The sequence below is a fragment of the Chiloscyllium plagiosum genome, chromosome 20 (genome assembly GCF_004010195.1).
Source record: "Chiloscyllium plagiosum isolate BGI_BamShark_2017 chromosome 20, ASM401019v2, whole genome shotgun sequence".
NCBI classification, from domain to species: domain Eukaryota; kingdom Metazoa; phylum Chordata; class Chondrichthyes; order Orectolobiformes; family Hemiscylliidae; genus Chiloscyllium; species Chiloscyllium plagiosum.
In genome coordinates, this window is record NC_057729.1 from 21,934,441 (window position 1) to 21,955,640 (window position 21,200).

The 21,200-nt window shown below is 39.9% G+C and overlaps 1 protein-coding gene across 4 annotated transcripts in view; it reads left to right on the top strand.

Annotated features, from left to right (window-relative positions):
• The window catches only part of LOC122560073 (cadherin-like protein 26), a 77,532-nt gene that overhangs the window by 33,161 nt on the left and 23,171 nt on the right, over positions 1 to 21,200 (top strand). For all 4 annotated transcript variants that reach the window (XM_043710283.1, XM_043710285.1, XM_043710284.1 and 1 more), the window contains 4 exons: positions 61 to 246; positions 3,211 to 3,482; positions 11,470 to 11,612; positions 20,837 to 21,070. In XM_043710283.1, coding sequence (XP_043566218.1) covers positions 61 to 246; positions 3,211 to 3,482; positions 11,470 to 11,612; positions 20,837 to 21,070 — 835 coding nt within the window. The remainder of the gene's footprint in view (positions 1 to 60; positions 247 to 3,210; positions 3,483 to 11,469; positions 11,613 to 20,836; positions 21,071 to 21,200) is intronic.

Genomic DNA, 21,200 nt, shown 5'->3' on the forward strand with positions numbered 1-21,200 from the left:
AAGATTGGATGCATAAATCTGATGTACAAATATTTGACAAATGTTTATTGCAATCTTCAGTTTTCAGGTAAAGTCGATGAAAATGATGAACAAGTAGATATACTTAGATTAAGTGTCACTGACAAAGATGTTCCCTATACACCAGCCTGGAGAGCAAAGTATAAAATTGTAGAAGGGAATGAACGTGGGAACTACAAGATAGAAACGGACCCCGAAACAAACGATGGAATTCTGTCTCTTGTTAAGGTAAACAATTAACATTATTTAGCAGCGATGATATTTGCTAATGTCTATTATCAATGCTCGCCTCAACTTGGAATGGTTAAGGCTGGGCAAACAATGAATCTGGCCTCACCAAATTGCTTTGGAGCCCTCAGTCGGAACTTAGACCAGAACAAGAGCACAAACTAGGGATGTTTGCTGACTTTGCAAACTTGAGTCAGGGAAAAGTTGCAGGGAGTTGGATTTTTGTTCTGGAGTGCTCGGGTTCCCTAGGAATCCAGCTGAACAATGCTGAAACAAGAATGGAAAATGCTGGGCGCAGGAGAAGGCTGAACGCCTGTCTATGTGCGCGGGCACTTATTGCATTTCTTTAAAAAAAAGAGAATAAGACAAAAAAAGCTCCAACATTCATTCCTCATGTACTTGATGTTCTCCATGCCCAATAAAAATCAGCATGCACCACTTTATGTTCCCATCTATCACAACCCCTCATGCATTCAACACCAACCTATGCTCCTATACTCATCTCACATTTAATCCCGATGCCAATATACACTCATTTACTCAACCTCCATGGCCCTTAAGAGACCTATGTTAAATTAGTGCCAGGTCATGCCACCCACACATCTGTGTTCCCTCTAACATTTTTCTTCTCTGTGGAATTCTGAGATCTGTCTGCAGCAGTAACATCTAAAACCTGGCGCACTGATTGATGTGTGTGGACCCTCAGAACAGGCTCATAGCTTAAGGGAAATATTGCCACCCATGCCTCTTTGTCCTTACATTTGCCAAGTTATCCAGTATCCTTCATGGGTAGACCTCAGGAACCATGCAGGGATGAAATAAGTTATTAGCGACTATTGCAAACTTCACTATATTGAAAAAAAAGCTCATTCATAAAACAAATTTAACACATTTTTACTATTTGCTTTCCCTCAACTACATAATGCCTTAGGATAACAAAAAAGTCAGGTTCATACTCCCCAATAACACCAGTTACTGGCATTCATAACCCACTTTAAGAAGCCTTAAACTACTTGTTACTGTCAATATAAACTAAAATGTCAGGCATCTATTGTGACAAAGGATGGAGTTATGGAGCATTAATCAAATCATGACACCTCACAACCCTATTCGCAACACACACAATGAAATATCAAACAATGTTTTTATTAAAAATAACCTTGTGATATTTATTTCAAAGATTTAAAGGGCGGGATTTTTAAATGTCTTGACAATCTTGACAGCTCCTTTTGATACTTTGACAGTTCTAATGAGCATCACAGTTCTTTTGGCAATTCTAATGAGCATCACTGTTCTTTGAGTTTATGCACTTTTTACACATTTATGGCATCTTTTAGCAATTCGAAAGAGCACTGATCTTCCCCAAAGGTGTTCTGGGACAATATCCAAAGGGATACCTTACCTCTCCAACAAAATACCTTGGCTATCCAAACAAATCCACTAAGTTCAGACCTCTACTGTCTAGTGACTAAATTTCAGATACCAAAAATGGAGCCAGCTGCCAATTCCTCTGGGTGGCTGCCTCTATGAAACACACTCGTGCAGATTTTGACCTGCTCCCATGAATATGGTAGGTACCTTGCTTGAGGATTGGTCCGATATTTAGACTTGGCCACCAATTTCTCCAGAAATTTCAGGCACAAGTCTTCAAGTTGCTTTGTGTGAAAAGTTCTTTTGATTCCTCTTTCCTCCAGAACATAGCTGTCCAAATGCACTTCATAGCCTATTAATCATTTTAAAAATTTAATCAGTTATCATATTGTAGAGAAAGTGACAGCTAAAGTTTGCATAACAAGGCCCCGCAAACTTGAATCTGAAAGTGAGCAGAACATCTGGATTTAGATGCTAATTGAGTTATAAAGTTTGGCCAGAATTTCCCCTATTCCTCTTGAAAGTAATGCCAGGGAAATTTATATGTCTACCAGTTGCAAGTTAACTTATCATCCCATCAGAAAAATGGGACCACAAGAAATGTAGCATTCGCGTGTTAATACACTGAGGTATGCATGTGAGTTACAGGCTTGGATCTACAACCTTCTGGCTAAGGTGTGAGAGAGCTCAGTTTTTTTTATTCATTCACAAGATGAGGGTGCCACTGACTAGGCATTTTATGTTTCCTAATTGCCCAGAGGGGCAGTTAAGAGGCAACCATATTGCTGTGGGTCTGGAGTCACAAGCAGTTCAGAGCAGGTAAGAATGGCCGGTTCCTACTTCAAGGACCTCAGTGAACCAGATGGTTTTTTTTTCCTGGCAGTCAACAATGGATTCATGGTCATCGTTAGAATCTTTGAGTTGATTTTATTGAATTCAAATTCCACCATCTGCCATGATAGGATTTAATCCTAGGTCCCCAGAACATTATCTGGGTCTCTGGATTAATAGTCCAGTGATAATACCACTACACCATGACTTCCTTTAACTAGTAGATATAGGGAGGCAGCATTGTAATGGTAAAGTTACTGGACTAGCAAACCAGAACCGCAGTTAATGTTCTGAGACAAGTGTTTGAATCCTACCATAGAAGTTGGTGAAATTTGAATTAAATAATGCCCTTTAAATAATGCTCTTTAAGGAAATAAATGTCCTTTAAAAGGCCCTTTAAAGCACTTTCCAAAACTGGCAAAGTATGATGGGCCAAATGGCTACCCAGCATGCTGTACCCAGTCAATGAGTCTATGATTATAAACTTCATTTGACATGGTTAATTATCCTTACCTTCAGTTTGAAGCCTGGTGCTGTACAATCTGAAATATTATTTGTTGTATGAGGAACAAGACCATCACCCAACATTTCAGTTTATCTCGTTGGCTAAATACGTACTCTGCTGCCACAACAAGAAATCTGAGAAATCTTATAGTGCCTAATATTTACATTAGGTGCTACACTCAAAATTCTTCATGTGCAGATATCTTAGAGTTACTTGAACAGATATTGTTTCGTGAATTTGTTACCTTATGTTTACAGCATTTGGATTATGAAGGGGGTTCAAAGAGACAGTTGAAAATCCTTGTTGAAAATGAAGAACCATTTTTTACCTGTAAAGAAGTGACTGACGAACAGAAAGCTGAGGCACTGGACAGTGTATACGTTGTTATCAATGTTCATGATACGAACGATGCACCTGTGATTGACCCTTCAGAAGTAACTGTTCATCTTTTAGAAGGTCAAAAGGCAAATGTTATATTGGTGAAATTCAATGCTACTGATCCTGATAAGTACAACATAAATAATATCAGGTAAGAAGGAACTAAATCTAAGTTATACAATATGGCAAAGTTAACATTTGAGAAGTAAATATTTTACCTTTTTTTAGTGTTTTATCTCATTTTTTTTCCATTCCTTCCTTGTTAAACTTACCACAGCTGCAAATTCTTCCATCTGAATCAGAACCCACGTTCCTGTACTACTTGTTTTTAAATGTAATTAATCAATCACAGATCAGTGAATAAAATTATTGGTTATCCTATAGGTAATCATATATGAAAATTAATGCACTCCCATAGAAATGTAGGGAGGGTTTGCTTCAGTTATACAAGACACTGGTGGGACCACACCTGGAGCACAGTGTACAGAATTGGTGTCCTACTTAAGGAAGGATATAAATGAATTAGTAGCTGTGAAGAGTTTTACTAGACAAATACCTAGAATGTGCAGATTGTCTTATGAGGAAAAGTTGTATATAGTGGATACATATCACAGGAGTTTAGAAATGTAAAAGGCAATGTGGTACTTTGACAGGGCGAATGTGGAAAGGATATTTCTTCTGAAGAAGAAGTTAAGAACTAGGGCTCTCAGTTAAAAATAAGGGTATTATCCAATTAAGACAGAGATAATTATTTTCTCTGATGTTGGAATTCTGTTCTTCAATAGGCAGTGGAAACAGAGGATTTGAATATTTTGGAGGCAGGGCTAGATAGATTCTTGATCAGCGAGCAGGTGGAAGGCTATTGGGGTATGTGGTAATGTGGAGTAATCAGATAAACCAAGATATTACTGAATGGCGGAGTAGGCTGTACCTCCTGCTGCTAATCTGTATGTTAGTAATTGGCTGCACAATATATGTTTTTTGAGTGCTAAATTATTTTATCAGACTGCAATATGTTGGTGCAAGAAATATGTGCATATTTCTGGCCAGAAGTATACATCCCTTCACAAATTAGGGTATGATAGGGGCACAAACCAGGAATATTTTTAACACAAAATAATTTGGACAGCAAAGCAATTATGAATTTATGCATACCCAAGTCCTTCATTCCCTGAGGCCCATGATCTTTAACCATCCTGTGGAAATTGCAGAGGTACAGAAATGTTCGACCATGAGAGCTGACATATTTTCCATACACAATACACAACTGCTCTTGATTTTCCGATGCAGTTCAATATTTCACTGATCTGCAGACGAGTGTACTTCCTGAGTACACTGTACCAAATGTAGCTCCAATCTAATTATACTTCTAGCCTGTTCAAGTTCAGTCAATGACTTGTAAGAAATTCCTGCACTAGTAATTGCCACCATATCATTCAATGTGTTTTGAAAGCTCTCTGATAGGTAGCTCAATATTTTCAGAAATTACAATTGAGAACAGAACTCACCCTTTTATTTAAATATTGGGTCATGGTGTTTCTAACTCTGCTGTGTTCAATGGGATATGAACTGGATTTCTGCTGTGTTCTTCCTTTGGTCTTTCTTAACACCCATGTTTAGTGAATTGTCATTATGCTAAATTATATGGGTGACAATTTCTGTGTTGGTACTCAGCATAGTCAATATGAATAATGATGCATCACGTATTAGACTTTAATTTTCACTTTAAGTATCTAGTTTGTCTAGCAGACATAAAAAGTGGTAGAAGGTGAAATAATTAAGTTGTGATGTCACTGCCAATTCAACGGTTTGCATGGGGTTGTTCTGTTCACGAGTTGATTGAGAATCAAGCAGCAACAGAGAAGATAGGAACAAACACACCAAATACTGATTTCTACAAAACTGAGTGCCCTGTCTCTGCCAAACGTCACTGTAGAATGGGAGTCCAATTAACTGTATTAGTTGTCTCCCTCCTTTGTGTGCTGCCTTCTCCTGCAAAACAGTTTGAAGTCGTTAAATGTGTGCTCTGAACAAGGGCATTTTCCTTGCAGCACATAAACTAGCCTATCATCAAGTACATGTTGCCAGAAAAAGGCAGCCAAATGGGAGAAACATTTATGAATGGAGTATCGGCCTTCATAAGTTGAAGAAAGGTGATATGAAGTTTTCCCAGTTAATATATTGACAATCATGCAAGTAGAGAAAGAAAGGATGAATATGCAGTGACTAAGGTGTGTTCAATGGGGTTCAACAGACTAAGTAAGAAATGTGAAGAAATATATTACATTGTTTGCCTTGGCGAGACTATTCAATTTCTTCCTGCAGCAAGGTGCTAATGTATATATTGATCCCATTCACATGTTGTAACATTTCTTGGCAGACCCATGTACCAATCATGTTGCAACTTGCTGAGGGAGACAAAATACCTTATTCGCTCATGAAATTGCTCCACAAGCATCTCCGAAATTCAAAAACTCATGGAATGCATAGAATCATAGAAAAAATATAAAGCAAAAGAAACCATTTGGCCTATCAAATCTGTTCTGTCTTTCTGCAAGAACAACACACCAAATCCAACACTTCCCCTTTTCAATCTATCCCTGTAAATTTCTTTATTCTTTAACGGGATGAGGGCATCACTGGCTCGGCAGCATTTATTGCCCATCCCTAATTCCCAGGGGGCAGTTGAGAGTCAACCACTTTTCTGTGGGTCTGGAGTAACATGTAGGCCAGACCAGGTAAGGATGGCAGTTACCTTCCCTAAATTGCGTTAGTAAACCAAATGAGTTTTTCTGACAATTGGCAGTAGATTTATAGTAGTCATTAGACCACTATAATGTATTCTCTTAAGATTTTAATCCAGTTTTCTGTTAAAATGAATGACTCAATCTACATTCATCAGATACTAAATCAGTACATTGCAGATCCTAACGCAATGTAAAAGCAATTTTCTTCATTTTGTCATTGCTTCTTTTTGGCAATCATTTTAATTCAGCGCCCTCTGATTCTCAACCTTTCTGCCTGTCAGTGGGAACAGTTTTTTTTATCTGCACTCTGTCCAGTTTCATGAGACATCATCCTGCAGCAGCAAAATGTCCTCCCTCCCCACACTTTGATCAGAAAACATGGACTTTATCTTTGTATTGCTGTAGGTCTCTAAGGCCTACACTTAATTTACCATTCTTAATTGGTGAATTTGGAGGAGCTTGTGTTGTTTTGGCTTGACAAATAGGCAATGTCTGACTTCATTTACCAGAATTAAATTTGCTTATTCTTCCTTGGGAGAGTAAAATCAGATCCTAAGTTTCTTTGCATGCGTAGTCTTACCCAGCTATCATGTTGGACATGGGTAGCACGTACTTACTGTTTTAATGGTAGATATAATCAGCTCAACATTGTGTCTGTTAATACATTCTACCTTGATAGGGGAGGGGAGATGAATCAGAGGAAATTGCAAAACTTTGATTATATAATTCATGATTTCATAATTCAGGACATCATAATTCATTTGATTCTGTCAGTAGTTTTTCGTTTCCTTGCTTGCAAGAATCTTTTTTTGTCTGCTTTACAGTTGTAAATGTAAATAACGGTTTTATAAGAATGCAAAAACAAGAATGTATCTATTGCATTTGATCCACTCTATCCCCAAATCAGTGAGCTGTCTGCAGTATTCATATTGCTGAAAATATTTGATGGAGGCCTAATTATACATGGTAATCAAGTTTCACACTAACTCCACGGGGCTCACAATTCCTTCTACACATCAAAGTAGTTCATAAAAATTTATTGTTTTAAATTGCTTTAGGAAAACAATCCTCACTAATTGGCGAATTCGCCATGGCAAAATTTACCAATCAGAGTTCACTGGGCAACCATTCAACACAGCCCTTTTATGCATGAGTGTTGGTTTTCTCTGCTATTTGATATTTTTGTGAATTGTCCTGAGGAGTGTAAGCCAAAAAACTTTGACATAGAGTCATACAGCATGGAAACAACACTTCAGTCCATGTTGAACGTAATTCCAACCTAAACTAGTCCCACCTGCCTAGTCCTGGCCCATATCCCTCCAAACATTTCCTATTCATGTACCTATCCAAATGTAAACAAAATGAATAAAAATCCTGTATTAGTGGAATATCATAACTGCAATAACTGTAGTAAAACTATAATAAATATTTAAGTAAGCTTGCAATCCCCGGAACAGCAGCAAGATCCACATAATATCCCTTGTCAGTAATACTTACATTCTATGCTACTAGAACATAGAACATAGAACAGTACAGCACAGTACAGGCCCTTCATCCCCTGATGTTGTGCTGGCCTTTTATCCTCCTCTAAGATCAGACTAACCTGCATTCTCATCAATTTACTATCATCTATGTGCCTATCTAAGAGTCACTTAAATGTCCCTAATGTATCTGACTCTATGACCACCGCTGGAAGTGCATTCCACACACCTACCACTCTCTGTGTAAAGAACCGACGTCTGACATCTCCCCTAAACCTTCTTTCAATTACCTTAAAATATGCCCCCTTGTGATAGCCATTTCTGCCCTGGAAAAAGTCTCCAAATATTCACTCTATCTATGCCTCTCAATATCTTGCACACTTCTTTCAAGTTGCCTCTCATCCTTCTTTGCTCCAATGAGAAAAGCCTTACCTCTCTCAATCTGCCTTCATAAGACATGCTGTCCAGTCCAGGCAGCATCCTGGTAAATCTCTTCTGTCCCCTCACTAAAGTTTCCACATCTTTCCTGGAATGAGGCGACCAGAACTGAACGCAATATTCCAAGTGTGGTCTAACCTGGGCTCTCTTGAGCTGCAGCATAACTCTGCAGCTCATACACTCAATCCCTCTTGAACCCAATCCTACTAATTCACATTAATATATAATTCATATTTTAAAAATTAAAGGGTATAGTTTCATTGGCATTTTTGATTTCACCTTTGAATTAACAATTATAACAAGAAGCAAAGACAAGAAGGAAGAGAGCACAAGTGCAGAAAGTATTCATCTAAATTTTATAGAGAATTTCCATGGAGAATAACCCCTTTCCAGAATGAAGCAAAATTTAAAAATCTATAAGATTTTATCTCTAATTTTTGTTTAGTAAATGATGTAACCACTATTTATTGATGAATAAACATAATACTCTCCTCTTCGGCAAAATAAGTTGTAGCTGACATTATTTTCCAAACTGAATGGTTGTGCCTCAGATTTTTTAGATTTAGGTTTAGATTTATTGTCATACACATAAAAAATACAGTGAAAAGTGTTTTTTTATGTGGTATATACAAAATATTGCCAAGCTCCAATGCCGTATTAAAACACTGGATATAATGAATTGTTTTATTATAATTGAGTTCATCTTTCTCTCTCTTTCTTGTCCCTCCTCTGCCGACCCTCCAGTTGCTGCTTGACATCAGCTGGTGTCTCTGAAATGGGCTCCTGAGTTTCTGTAACAGACTCTGGGTTCTTGGTTATGGGCCTCTGCTGCCAACACAATGAGGATTGCTCAGCCCAATCTGGATCCTTGACCCAGGGGATGCATGGGTTCCATACTGATAGCTATCAATGTGTGGCACCTGGGTGCCATGTAATTACAGTGTCAAGTTAGCGAACATTTCAGATAGCATTTTAAGCTAATAAGACATAGGACAGAGCTGGTGAAAATAGCTTAAGGTTGAAGATAGTATGAGTTGATAATGAGTGATCGGATTAATATACTTCACATCTGTGTTCGCCCGAGAGAATGAGGGTGAAAGTATGGAACCCAAGGGCAGAGACTGGAAGATGTTTGAGCAAACTGACACAGGGAAGGACAAGGTATTGGAGGTGCCAGCAGGCTTAAAAATGGACAAATGTCCGATACTGGATGAATTGTGTCCTAAGAGACAAGGGAGGAGATTGCAGGGGAAATGATTCAAATTTTTAATACCTCTCTACCCAGGGGGGATGATCCAGAGGACTGGAGAACAGCTAATGTGGTTCTGATATTTAACAATGGTTGTACAGATAAGCCAGAGAACTACAGACCAGTGAGTAGGGAAACTATTGAAGAAAATCCTGAAGGAGAGCATCTATCTCCACTTGCTGAAGCAAGCATTTATCAGAGTTAGTCAGCATGGCTTCATCAAATTTGATAGAATTTGACTGAATTTTTTGAGATGGTGACCAGTTGTGTTTGACGAGGGTAATGGATTTATGTCATTTATATGGATTTCAGCAAAGCCTTTGACCAGATCCCACATAAGAGATACATCAAGAATGCAATACATGGGGGCATTGGATAATTTGATAAAGTGGATTCAAAATTGCCTCTGGTATGGAAAACAGAGGGTGATGACAGAAGACTGCTTTACTGACTGGAAGCGAGTGCCAAGTGGCATAACACAGGATCAGTGCTGGGTCTCCTATTTATCACCATTTATTTAAGTGACATTGATGATTGTGTCAGGATTGGATTAGTAATGAGTGGACTGCAAGAATATTTCAACAGGATGGTCAAATTTGCAGATAAGTAGCAGATGGAATTTAACCTTGAAAAGTGTGAGGTGGTACTCTTTGAAAAGAGTAAATTGACAATGAAGTTTTCAATGAATGGCATATCATAGGGAGTTCTGTGGAACAAAGTGACCTTGGAGTGTTTGTCATAGAGTCATAGAGATGTACAGCATGGAAACAGACCCTTCAGTCCAACCCGTCCATGCCGACCAGATATCCCAACCCAATCTAGTCCCACCTGCCAGCACCCAGCCCATATTCCTCCAAATGCTTTCTATTCATGTTCCCATCCAAATGCCTGTTAAATGTTGCAATTGTACCAGCCTCCACCACTTCTTCTGGCAGCTCATTCCATAAACGTACCACCCTCTGTGTGAAAAATGTTGCCCCTTAGGTCTCTTTTATATCTTTCCCGTCTCACCCTAAACCTATGCCCTCTAGTTCTGGACTCCCCGATGGATCTCTGAAGGTCAAAGGACATGTTAATTAGGGAGGTGAGAAAGGCATATGGAATATTTGCTTTATCAATCAAAGCAGAGATTACAAAAGCAGGTAAGTCATGTCAGAGTTCTATAGAATTTGGTGACACAACAGTAAGAGTCCTGTGTGCAGTTCTGGTTGCCACATTACAGGAAGAATGTGATTGCATTGGAGAGGGTGCAGAGGAAATTCAGCAGGATGCTGTCTGGGATTTAAAAATTAAATTATGAAGAAAAGTTGGATAGGCTTGGGTTGCTTTCATTGGAGCAGGGAAGACTGAAGGCTGATCTGATTGAGGTGTACAAGATTATAAGGGGCATGGGCAAAGCATAAGGAGCAGCTATTCCACTTAGTCAGTGACAAGGGGACATAGGCGAAAGTGAGGACTGCAGATGCTGGAGATTAGAGTCAGTATTAGAGTGGAGCTGGAAAAGCACAGCAGGTCAGGCAGCTTCCGAGGAGCAGGAAAATTGACGTTTCAGGCAAAAGCCCTTCATCAGGAATGAGGCTGGGAGCCTCCGGGGTGGAGAGATAAATGGGTGGGGGTTGGGGCTGGGGAGAAGGTAGCTAAGAGTGCAATAGGTGGATGGAGGTGGGGTAAAGGTGGTAGGTCGGAGAGGAGGGTGGAGCGGATAGGTGGGAAGGAAGATTAGCGGGTAGGACAGGTCATGAGGATTGGTGCTGAGCTGGCCTGATGAAGGGCTTTTGCCCAAAACATCGATTTTCCTGCTCCTCGGATGCTGCCTGACCTGCTGTGCTTTTCCAGCACCACTCTGATCCTGACTCTGATTTCCAGCATCTGCAGTCCTCACTTTCATCTAGTCAGAAATTGAATTCTATTCACATGCAATGATTGCTTGCAATTTTGAGGCAATTGGAACATAGATTACCTTTACGACTTAACTCAAATAGCTGAAAATTCTGAGAAAGTAATCAAAACAAATGTGCTGATTCTTCAGTACATGGTCTTTCAAGCTTTCATGTCTTCCAATTTTCCATGAATAATTGCAGTCTTAGGAATAACATAAAATTTCACTGCAGGAGAAAAAATATTTCACTCTTCCTTATAGTCAAGGAAATCAAGTCTGATGATCAGTGCATTTTAATGCTGCAGTATTGAAGAATTCATTCTGTTCACACTTTTGTCGAAAAGGTTTGTCAAGGCATATGATCCAGAAGGTTGGGTTACAGTAAATGAGGAAACTGGTGTCGTTACAACTGTCCATGAATTAGATCGTGAATCTCCTTATGTGAAAGAGAACATTTATAAAGTTATTGTTCATGCCATTGATGATGGTAAGTCTGTAATTACCAAATGTCCTGCAATATGTGTTACAATATTTAATCCTGTCTTTCATCTTTCACTGCAGAAAAGTCTCTGCCCATTTCTGTGAAGATGGCCATCATTACATTTAACTTTCCACAATTGTATTAGTTTATATTACTAGGTGTATCATGTGTGAGATGTAAGCAATAAGGATCAGATCACTTTTATATTATCACGGTGTTATTTTCTCAACAACATTGGTTATCCTTAATAGTAGTTCTGAACAAGAGGTTTCGAGCAGTCTATAAGAAAGTAAACAGCTTGTGAGACCTTGGGTTTATTTTGAGTTGTAACAATAGAAGCAGCCTGAATAGGCGTGGTCAAGCTCTCACAAAACCAGGGTTTTTAGTTTCGATTTCAGCACTTACTGTTAGGGTTTGGAAGAAGTGAAAGCTATTTTTTCCCTCTCTTGGTGACAGCCAAAGGTAGGGAATTCTCTGCTGGCTACAGGAGTTGCATGTGAGACAATGTTTTCTGAAGAGGCCTTTTGCCAAGGATGAGTTCATGTTACTATATTAGAACAGTTAATTAGTAATAGTTACTGTATCTATTATTCTGTTAAGTTTTCCAATAGTGTTAAATTATTCCAATTTTGTCCTTTGTTTTGTTTATTAACGATAGTCAATGAAGAAAGCGTGTTTTGCTTTAAATCCAGTAATTTGACCTATTGAATTGCATCTGGATGAAATACCTTATATTTACCTCTCAAATAAGAAAAGGTTAAGGTCCAGATTATCTTTGGAATATTTTGAGAGGGTTATGTCTGATCCATAACAGTGGGTTATTTTCTTTATTTTTAGATCTGCCATTAGATAACAACATTTTTAGTGCTCAGATTTAACTTATTGCAATGGTTTTTTTTCTCCATTCCTATTATGTTTGACACTTGGAGTCATGATGTGTATTTCTCATTTTATGTCAGCATAGGGAATCATGGGGATTTATTAGTGGATTCTAGTTTTAGATGTAGAAAATAATGTTTCTATAGTGGGATAATACAGGCAGTGGGATTATAGCTGAGACACTTGTCACTGACATTCTATTCACTCTTGACCAGAGATTTCACACCAAGGAATAAATTCCTGAGTGCATCTGGAGAAACCTCTACATTTCAACAGGACCAATATTTGTCTTTAAACCTGGCCCGTGGATAGATTTCGCTGTAGAAAAGTCCCTGCCCAATGCTGTGAACGTGGCCATAATTACATTTCACTTTTCCACTATTTCCCTCCAAATCAAGACCAGGAACACCTGCTGAATCAATCAGTCATTTACATTATGTACATCAAAAAGTGATGGAGCCAGCAAGTAGCAATGGCAGGGCATCTCAAGAGAAGTTGTCGTATTGTACAGGTGCAGCATGGGTTCATGAAAGGCAGGTTATGCTTTACAAATCTTTTGGAATTCTATGAAGACATTTCAAGTAAGGTGGACAATGGGGACCCAGAGGATGTGTTGTACCTAGATTTCTAAAAAGCCTTTGACAAGGTGCCGCACATGAGGCTGCTGCATAAGGTAAGGATGCATGATATTAGGGGTAGAGTATTAGCATGAGTATAGGATTGGTTGACTGACAGGAAGCAAACAGTGGGGACATATGAGTGCTATTCTGGCTGGCAATCAGTGACTAGTGCTGTGCCTCAGGGATTGGTGTTGGGACCACAATTATTTACAATTTATATAGATGATTTGGAGTTGGGGATCACATGTACAGTGTCAAAATTTGCCCGATGAGATGAAGGTGAATGGCAGAGCAAAGTTTACAGATGACTACCAAACTTTGCAGAGGAACATAGATACATTTAGTGAGTGAGCAAAGGTCTGGCAGATGGAATGCAATATTAGAAAATGTGAAGTCATATATTTTAGTAGGAGAAACAGCAAAATTGATTATTACTTGAATGGTAACAAGTTGCAGCATGCTGATTTACAGAGGGATCTGGGTGTCCTTGTGCATGAATCGCAAATGGTTGGTCTGCAGGGACAACAAAGTAATTAGAAAGGCAAATGGAATTTTGAATTTTGTTGCTAAAGGGGTTGAGTGTAAAAACAGAGAGGTAATGTTACAGCTGTACAAGGTGCTGGTGAGGCCACAACTGAAGTACTGTGTGCAGATTTGGTATCCTTACTTAAGAAAGGATGTACTGGCACTGTAGGGGATGCAGAGGAGGTTCACTAGATTGATTCTGGAGTTGAGGGTGTTGGCTTATGAGGAGAGGCTGAGTAGATTGGAATTATATTAGTGAAATTCAGAAGAATGAGGGGGGAATCTCATAGAAAATTATGAAGTGAATCGATAAAATAGAAATAGATAGTGTGTTTCCACTGGTAGGTGAGACTAGGACAAGAGGGCGTGGCCTCAAGATTCAAGGAAGCAGGTTCAGAACTGAGCTGAAAAGGAACTTGTTCACCCAGAGAGTTGTTAATCTGTGGAATTCCACGCCCAAGGACGTTGTTGACGCTACTTCAGTAATCACTTTTAAAGCTAAGGTAGATACCTTTTTGAAAAATAAAAAGAATTAAAGGATATGGTGAAAATGCGGGTAATTGGAACAGAGTCCATGAAAAGATTAGCCATGATCTTATTAGTGGGAGAACAGGCTCAAAGGGCTGGACGGCCTGCTCCTGCTCCTAGTTCTTACGTTCTTACGTTCAAGTGCATTGCTACCTCATTGAAAAGTGGCAACAGGGTTAGCGAGCCTGGACCACCTGGAAGATTTCCTGAATTCTGATCCACATTGATTGCATAAATGATCACCTTGAACTGCATAAAGAGGATATAAGTTGTGGTTTTTTATGATGTATAGTATTGCAGCCAACTGAGTCAAAGTTGACAACAACCCTATCATCACTTACTGGGATTGTTAGGTATTTCCAGTCTATCAGTAATATATTAATGATACTGTAGACATGGATAGGACAGTTCTGCAGTTTTGGAACTTGAGTAGTGTAATCTAATACTGGAAACATGAAACTTCAACATGACATTAGCTGAGGTTTTCTAGCTCCATTCTGACAGGTATAAAGGTGAGGGCACAACAAAATTAGAAGTGAGTATCGATGGGTTGGCTTTCCAACACAATCCTGTCACCTGAGAAGTATTGGCCTCTTCGCGTACGGAAGTGGGATGCCAAATTATGTATGTCAAGCCCAATTTGGGCTAATGTTGCACCATTGTTATCAGTTTGCCAGTTTGGAGTGTGCCTTTGCCAGATTGGGAAGCCATGATGTGGAGGTGCTGGTGTTGAACTGGAGTAGATGAGTCAGACATCACATGATACCAAGTTATAGTTCAACAGGTGTATTTGAAATCACAAGCTTTTTGGAGCACTGCTCCTCCATCAGGTGAAGTGAAGGGAAATACACACGCACAGAATTTATAGGCAGAGAGATGGAAAGATAGCACAAATAGTGTAAGTGAAGAGTCAACAGGCTGAATAACAAGTCTCTGCAGGTAATCAAAAGTGTCAGGTGGTGACTCATATCTATCATGTTATTCCAGCCATTTGGTTTGTCTCCAGCACCATCTTATTTTTAATTCTTTGTAATTATCACCCTGCCTCAATTAATTAGATCACTGGTCTTCCCTTCACTTGCTATTTAGTTGTTGACACTTTACTTACACTGTGTCACTTTGTAGTGGACAGTGAAGAAGGTTACCTCAAAGTACAATGGGACTTTGATCAGATGGGCTAATAGGCTGAGGAGTGGCAGGTGGAGTTTAATTTAGATAAATATGAGGTGCTGCATGTTGGTAAGGCAAAATAGGACTTATACACTGAATGGTAAGATTCTGGAAAATGTTGCTGAACAGAAACATTGGAGTGCAGGTTCATAATTCCTTGAAAGTGGAGTCACAGGCAGACAGGATAGTGAAGAAGGTGTTTGGTATGCTTGCCTTTATTGGTCAGTGCATTGAGTGTAAGAGTTGAGAGGTTATGTTGCAACTGTACAGGACATTGGGGGATTAGGCCACTTTTGGAATACGGTGTTCAAGTCTGGTCTCCCTGCTACAGGAAGAATGTTGCGAAACTTGAAAGGATTCAGAAAAGATTTACAAGGATGTTGCCAGGGTTGGAGGGTTTGAGCTATTAGGAGATACTGAATAGGATGGGGCAGTTTTCCCTGGAGCATCGGAGGCTGAGAAGTGTCCTTTTGGGGTTTTACAAAATTATGAGGGACATAGATAGGGTAAATTGATAAGGTCTTTTCCCCAGTGTGGGGAAGTCTAAAACTAGAGGGCATACGTTTAGTGTGAGAGGGGTGTTATGAAGTTGAAGGCGTGTTCTGTAACTTTAAGAGAGAGTGAAGGCTGTTTTGCACTGAGAACTTGCAGGCACCTGTCATGTGACTGACAGTAGTTTCAGAGTGTACTGGAAAATTGAAAATACGTTACATTTGGCTGTGAAACAAATACCTGAGTTTTTATTGTTATGTTTTTCCAACATTTCACATTTAATCAATCTGTTTAAATTATGCCCCAAGATATTAAAACCCAATCAAATTTGAATTTATTGTTTTGGAAAACATCAAACCAATGAGATGATCCAATGTTTGGGGTATAAAAAAGCTGGCATTTTGAGTGTTAGTCAGAGAGCGTGACCAACTGCCATCATCAGGAAAGCTGCTAGCAAAACACTCTTTGTCAAAGGTACCTTTTCATATTAAATATCTTTGTAGCAAAAGACCGAAGATGACCCAGGAAGATCTATAGCTGAGGAAGACAGACACCAGAGATGACAGCTGCAGTGTATTTTTGAAAATTAAGTGGATGTAATTTTAATCAGGCATTTATTGGAACAGTACATTGTTACAGAGTTGGAGACAGATAACAAGCAACTAGGAGAAATGAGGGCTAGAGTTGTAAATAGTTGTTGTTTAATGTTCACTTTTAGAGTTAAACAATACATTGATATTTTTTCTTTCAAAAGTGGAAGTTGGGAGTTCTCTGTCACTCATACTTTAACAGATTGCAAGGTGAGGTGAGCCTTTCTGGGTGTTTACTTTAATTAACAGAAGGGTTTACCACCGTGTTGTAACAGGGGAAAAATTTAAGAGGCAAGCTTTTCACACAAAGGGTGGTGTGTGTATGGAGTGAGATATCAGAGGCAGTGGTGGAAGCTGGTACAATTATAACATTTAAAAGGCATCCTGATGAGTATATGAATGGGAAGTGTTTAGAGGGATAGGGGCCAAATGCTTGCAAATGGGACAAGATTAATTCAGGATATCTGGTCAGCATGGATGAGTTGGACCGAAGGGTTTATTTGCATGCTGTACATCTGTATGACTCTATGACTCTATATTCATTACCCCATTTCAGGTGGCTCAGTGGTTAGCATTGCTGCCTCACAGCGCCAGGGAACAATGGGGAATCCAGCTTATCAATGCTAAAGATAAGACCAAAGCATTTGTAACAACATTCAACCAGCAGTACCAAACAAATAATCCACCTTGGCTTCCAACTCAGGTCTCCAGCATCATATATATCACTCTTCAACCAAATTCATTCAATCCATGCAAAATCAAGAAATGTTTGGAGGCACTGGATCTGTAAAGCCTATATTTCTGACAGTATTCCACTAGTATTATGGGTGGCACAGTGGCTCAGTGCTTAGCACTGCTGCCTCAGAGCACCAGGGTCCCAGGTTTTGATTCCTGCCTCGGGTGACTGTCTGTGTGGAGTTTGCACAATCTCCCCGTGTCTGCGTGGGTTTCCTCCGGGTGTTCTGGTTTCCTCCCACAGTCCAAAGCTGTGCAGGTCAGGTGAATTGGCCATGCTAAATTGCCCATAGTGTTAGGTGCACCAGTCAGAGGGAAATGGGTCTGGGTGGGTTACTCTTCGGAGGGTTGGTGCGGACTGGTTGGGCCGAAGGGCCTGTTTCCACACTGTCGGGAATCAAATCAGAATAATACTAAAGACATATGCTTCAGAAATTGCCACACCACTAGCCAAGCTGTTCCAATACAGTTCACAACACTGGCTTTCTTCTGCCAATGTGGAGAATTGACCAGGTATATCCTGTTCACTAAAAGCAGGAAAAATTCAACCCGACCAATTACCACCCCATCAGTTTACCCTCGATGATTAGTAAAGTGGTGGAAGTTGTCATCAACAGTGCTATCAAGCAACATCTGTTCAGCAATAACCTGCTCAGTGATGCTCAGGTAGGACCACTCAGCTCCTACCCCCATTACAGACTTGATTCAAACATGGACAAAACAGCTGTATTCCAGAGGTGAGGTGAGAGTGAGTGCCCTTGACATCAAGATTGCAATTGACCTGAGTGTAGTATCAAGAAGGCAAAACAAAATTGGAGCCAAGAGGTATTGGGGGAAAATTCTCGGCTGTTTGAAGTCATACTTGGCACAAAGGAAAATGGTTGTAATAGATGGTAGTCAGTCATCTCAGTGCATAGAGTCATAGAGATGTACAGCACGGCAACAGACCCTTCAGTCCAACCTGTCCATGCCGACCAGATATCCCAACACAATCTAGTCCCACCTGCCAGCACATTCCATACACGAACAACCCTCTGTGTGAAAAAGTTGCCCCGTAGGTCTCTTTTATGTCTTTCCCCTCTCACCCTCAACCTATGCCCTCCAGTTCTGGACTCCCCAGCCCCAGGAAAAAGACTTTGCCCATTTACCCTATCCATGCCCCTCATAATTTTGTAAACTTCTACAAGGTGACCCCTCAACCTCCGACATTCCAGGGAAAACAGCCCCAGCCTGTTCAGCCTCTCCCTGTAGCTCAAATCCTCCAACACTCGCAAAATCTTTGTAAATCTTTTCTGAACCCTTTCAAGTTTCACAACATCTTTCCGATAGGAAGGGGACCAGAATTGCATGCAATATTCTAGCAGTAGCCTAACCAATGTCCTGTACAGCCGCAACATGACCTCCCAACTCCTGTACTCAATACTCTGATCAATAAAGGAAAGCATACCAAACACCTTCTTCACTATCCTATCTACCTGCGACTCCACTTTTCAAGGAGCTATGAACCTGCATTCCAAGGTCTCTTTGTTCAGCAACACTTCTTAGGACCTTACCATTAAGTGTATTAGTCCTGCTAAGATTTGTTTTCTCAGAATGCAGCACCTCACATTTATCTGAATTAAACTCCATCTGCCACTTCTCTGTCCATTTGCCCATCTGGTCAAGATCGTTTTGTAATCTGAGGTAACTCTCTTCGCTGTCCACTACTCCTCCAATTTTGGTGTCTTCTGCAAATTTACTAACTGTACCTCTTGTGCTCGCATCCAAATCATTTATGTAAATGACAAAAAGTAGTGCAGCCAGCACTGATCCTTGTGGCATTTCACTGGTCACAGGCCTCCAGTCTTCCACCACCAGATCTGCTACCTTTGAGCCAGATCTGTATCTAAATGGCTAGTTCTCCCTGTATTCCGTGCAATCTAACCTTGCTAATCAGTCTTACACGGGGAACCTTGTCAAACGCCTTACTGAAGTCCATACAGATCACATCTACCGCTCCGCCCTCATCAATCCTCTTTGTTACTTTTTCAAAAAGCTCAATCAAGTTTTGAGACATGATTTCCTACGCACAAAGCCATGTTGACTATCCCTAATCAGTCCTTGCCTTTTCAAATATATGTATATCCTGTCCCTCAGGATCCCCTCAATAACTCGCCCATCACCGACATCAGACCCACTGGTCTATAGTTCCCTGTCTTGTCCTTACCACCGTTCTTAAAGAGTGGCACCACGTTAGCCAACCTCCAGTCTTCTGGCACCTCACCTGTGACTGTCGATGATACAAATATCTCAGCAAGAAGGATTTTCTCAGGGTAATGTCCTTGGCTCAACAATCTTCAGCTGCTTCATCAATGACCCTCCCTCCATCATAAGGTCAGAAGTGCAGTGTTTTATTGATGATTACAGAAGGTTGAGCACAATTCACAACTTCTCAGATATCGAGGCAGTCCGTGTCCAAATGCAGAAAGACCTAGATAATATCCAGATTTGAGATGACAAGTGGTACGTAACATCAGTTCTAAAGAGTGACCATCTCCAACAAGAGAGAATTGAACCGCTTCCCCTTGATATTCAATGGCATTGCTATCAATATTCTGAATGTCACCATTCACCAGAACTGAACAATGTAAACCATAAAAATGCTAAGGATACAAGAACAGGTCAGGAGGTAGGAATTCTGCAGTGAGTTACTCATTTCATGACATTTTGTAATTCATTCATAGGACATTGGCATGCTGGCTGGGCCAGCATTTAAACCTACCCCAAGTTGTCTTTGAGAAAAGTGGTGGTGAACTGCTTATTTGAACCATGCGAATCTATGTGCTGTAGACTTCCCAAAGTCTCTCCATCATCAACAAAACTTAAGTCAGGAATACGATAGAATACCCCCCGCTTGCCTGGATGAGTACAGCTCCAACATCACTCAGCAAGCTAGACATCATCTAAAGCAAAGCAGCCAGCTTGTTTGGCACTATATCCACAAACATTCACTCCCTCCACCACTAACATATAGTAGCAGCAGTGTGTACTATCTATAAATTCAATGCAGAATTTCACCAAGACTCCTTAGACAGCACCTTTCAAATTCACAACCGTTACTATCTAAAAGGACAAAGGCAGCAGATGCATGGGAAAATCATCACCTGCAAGTTCCTCTCCAAGTCACTCATTATCCTGACTTGGAAATATATCCAGTTCCTTCAGTATTGCTGGGTCAAAATCCTGGAACTCCATCCCTAAGGGCAATGAGAGTCAACCTGCACAAAATTGACTGGAGTCGTTCAAGAAGGCAGCTCCCTGCTGTCCCCTCAAGTCACTAGTGACAGGCAACAAATGCTGGCTGAACTGATGATGCCCATGCCTCATACATGGATAAAAGAATCGTGAAAATTGATTTCCTTAGCATTACTTCTAGTCAGACATGCCTGCTTGGTACATTTTCCTTTAATTTGAATGTGACCAAGAGGGAAGATTTCCCAGGACCTGTGTCTAATATTAAAAAGAATGAGGAGGAAATTCAGATGAATACTGACACAATATTTAATTTTCAGCATTCACAGTTTTCTGCATTCCAGTTGGTGATGCTATATTCTTGTTGGTTAAAATATGAAGAGTCAAAGATGTGACCGACTATTAGCTGCACACTTATTGCAAACACAATTTGTTGTTCACATATTTTTCTTTTCTTTAGGGATACCCCCTCAAACAGGAAGTAGTACTTTAAATATTGTGTTGAGTGATATTAATGACAGTGAGCCATATTTGGTTTCTACATATGAAGAAATGTGTGACGATGGAGGTATTCAGCACATCACTCTTACAGCAAAAGATGATGATATGAATCCATTTGGTGGCCCGTTTCACTTTGAACTTCTAGACAATGAAGAAAATATAAATGAAAAGTGGAAATTAGAACAAAAAAGTGGTAGGTGGTGAATCCAAGTCTATTAACATGGGTGCAGTACATACCTTTTACTTCAGCAATTTAGTGAGAAATTGATTTTGGTCAACTAGTAATGGTAAGTAATTTGTTACATTCAGAGAATTTATTGTAA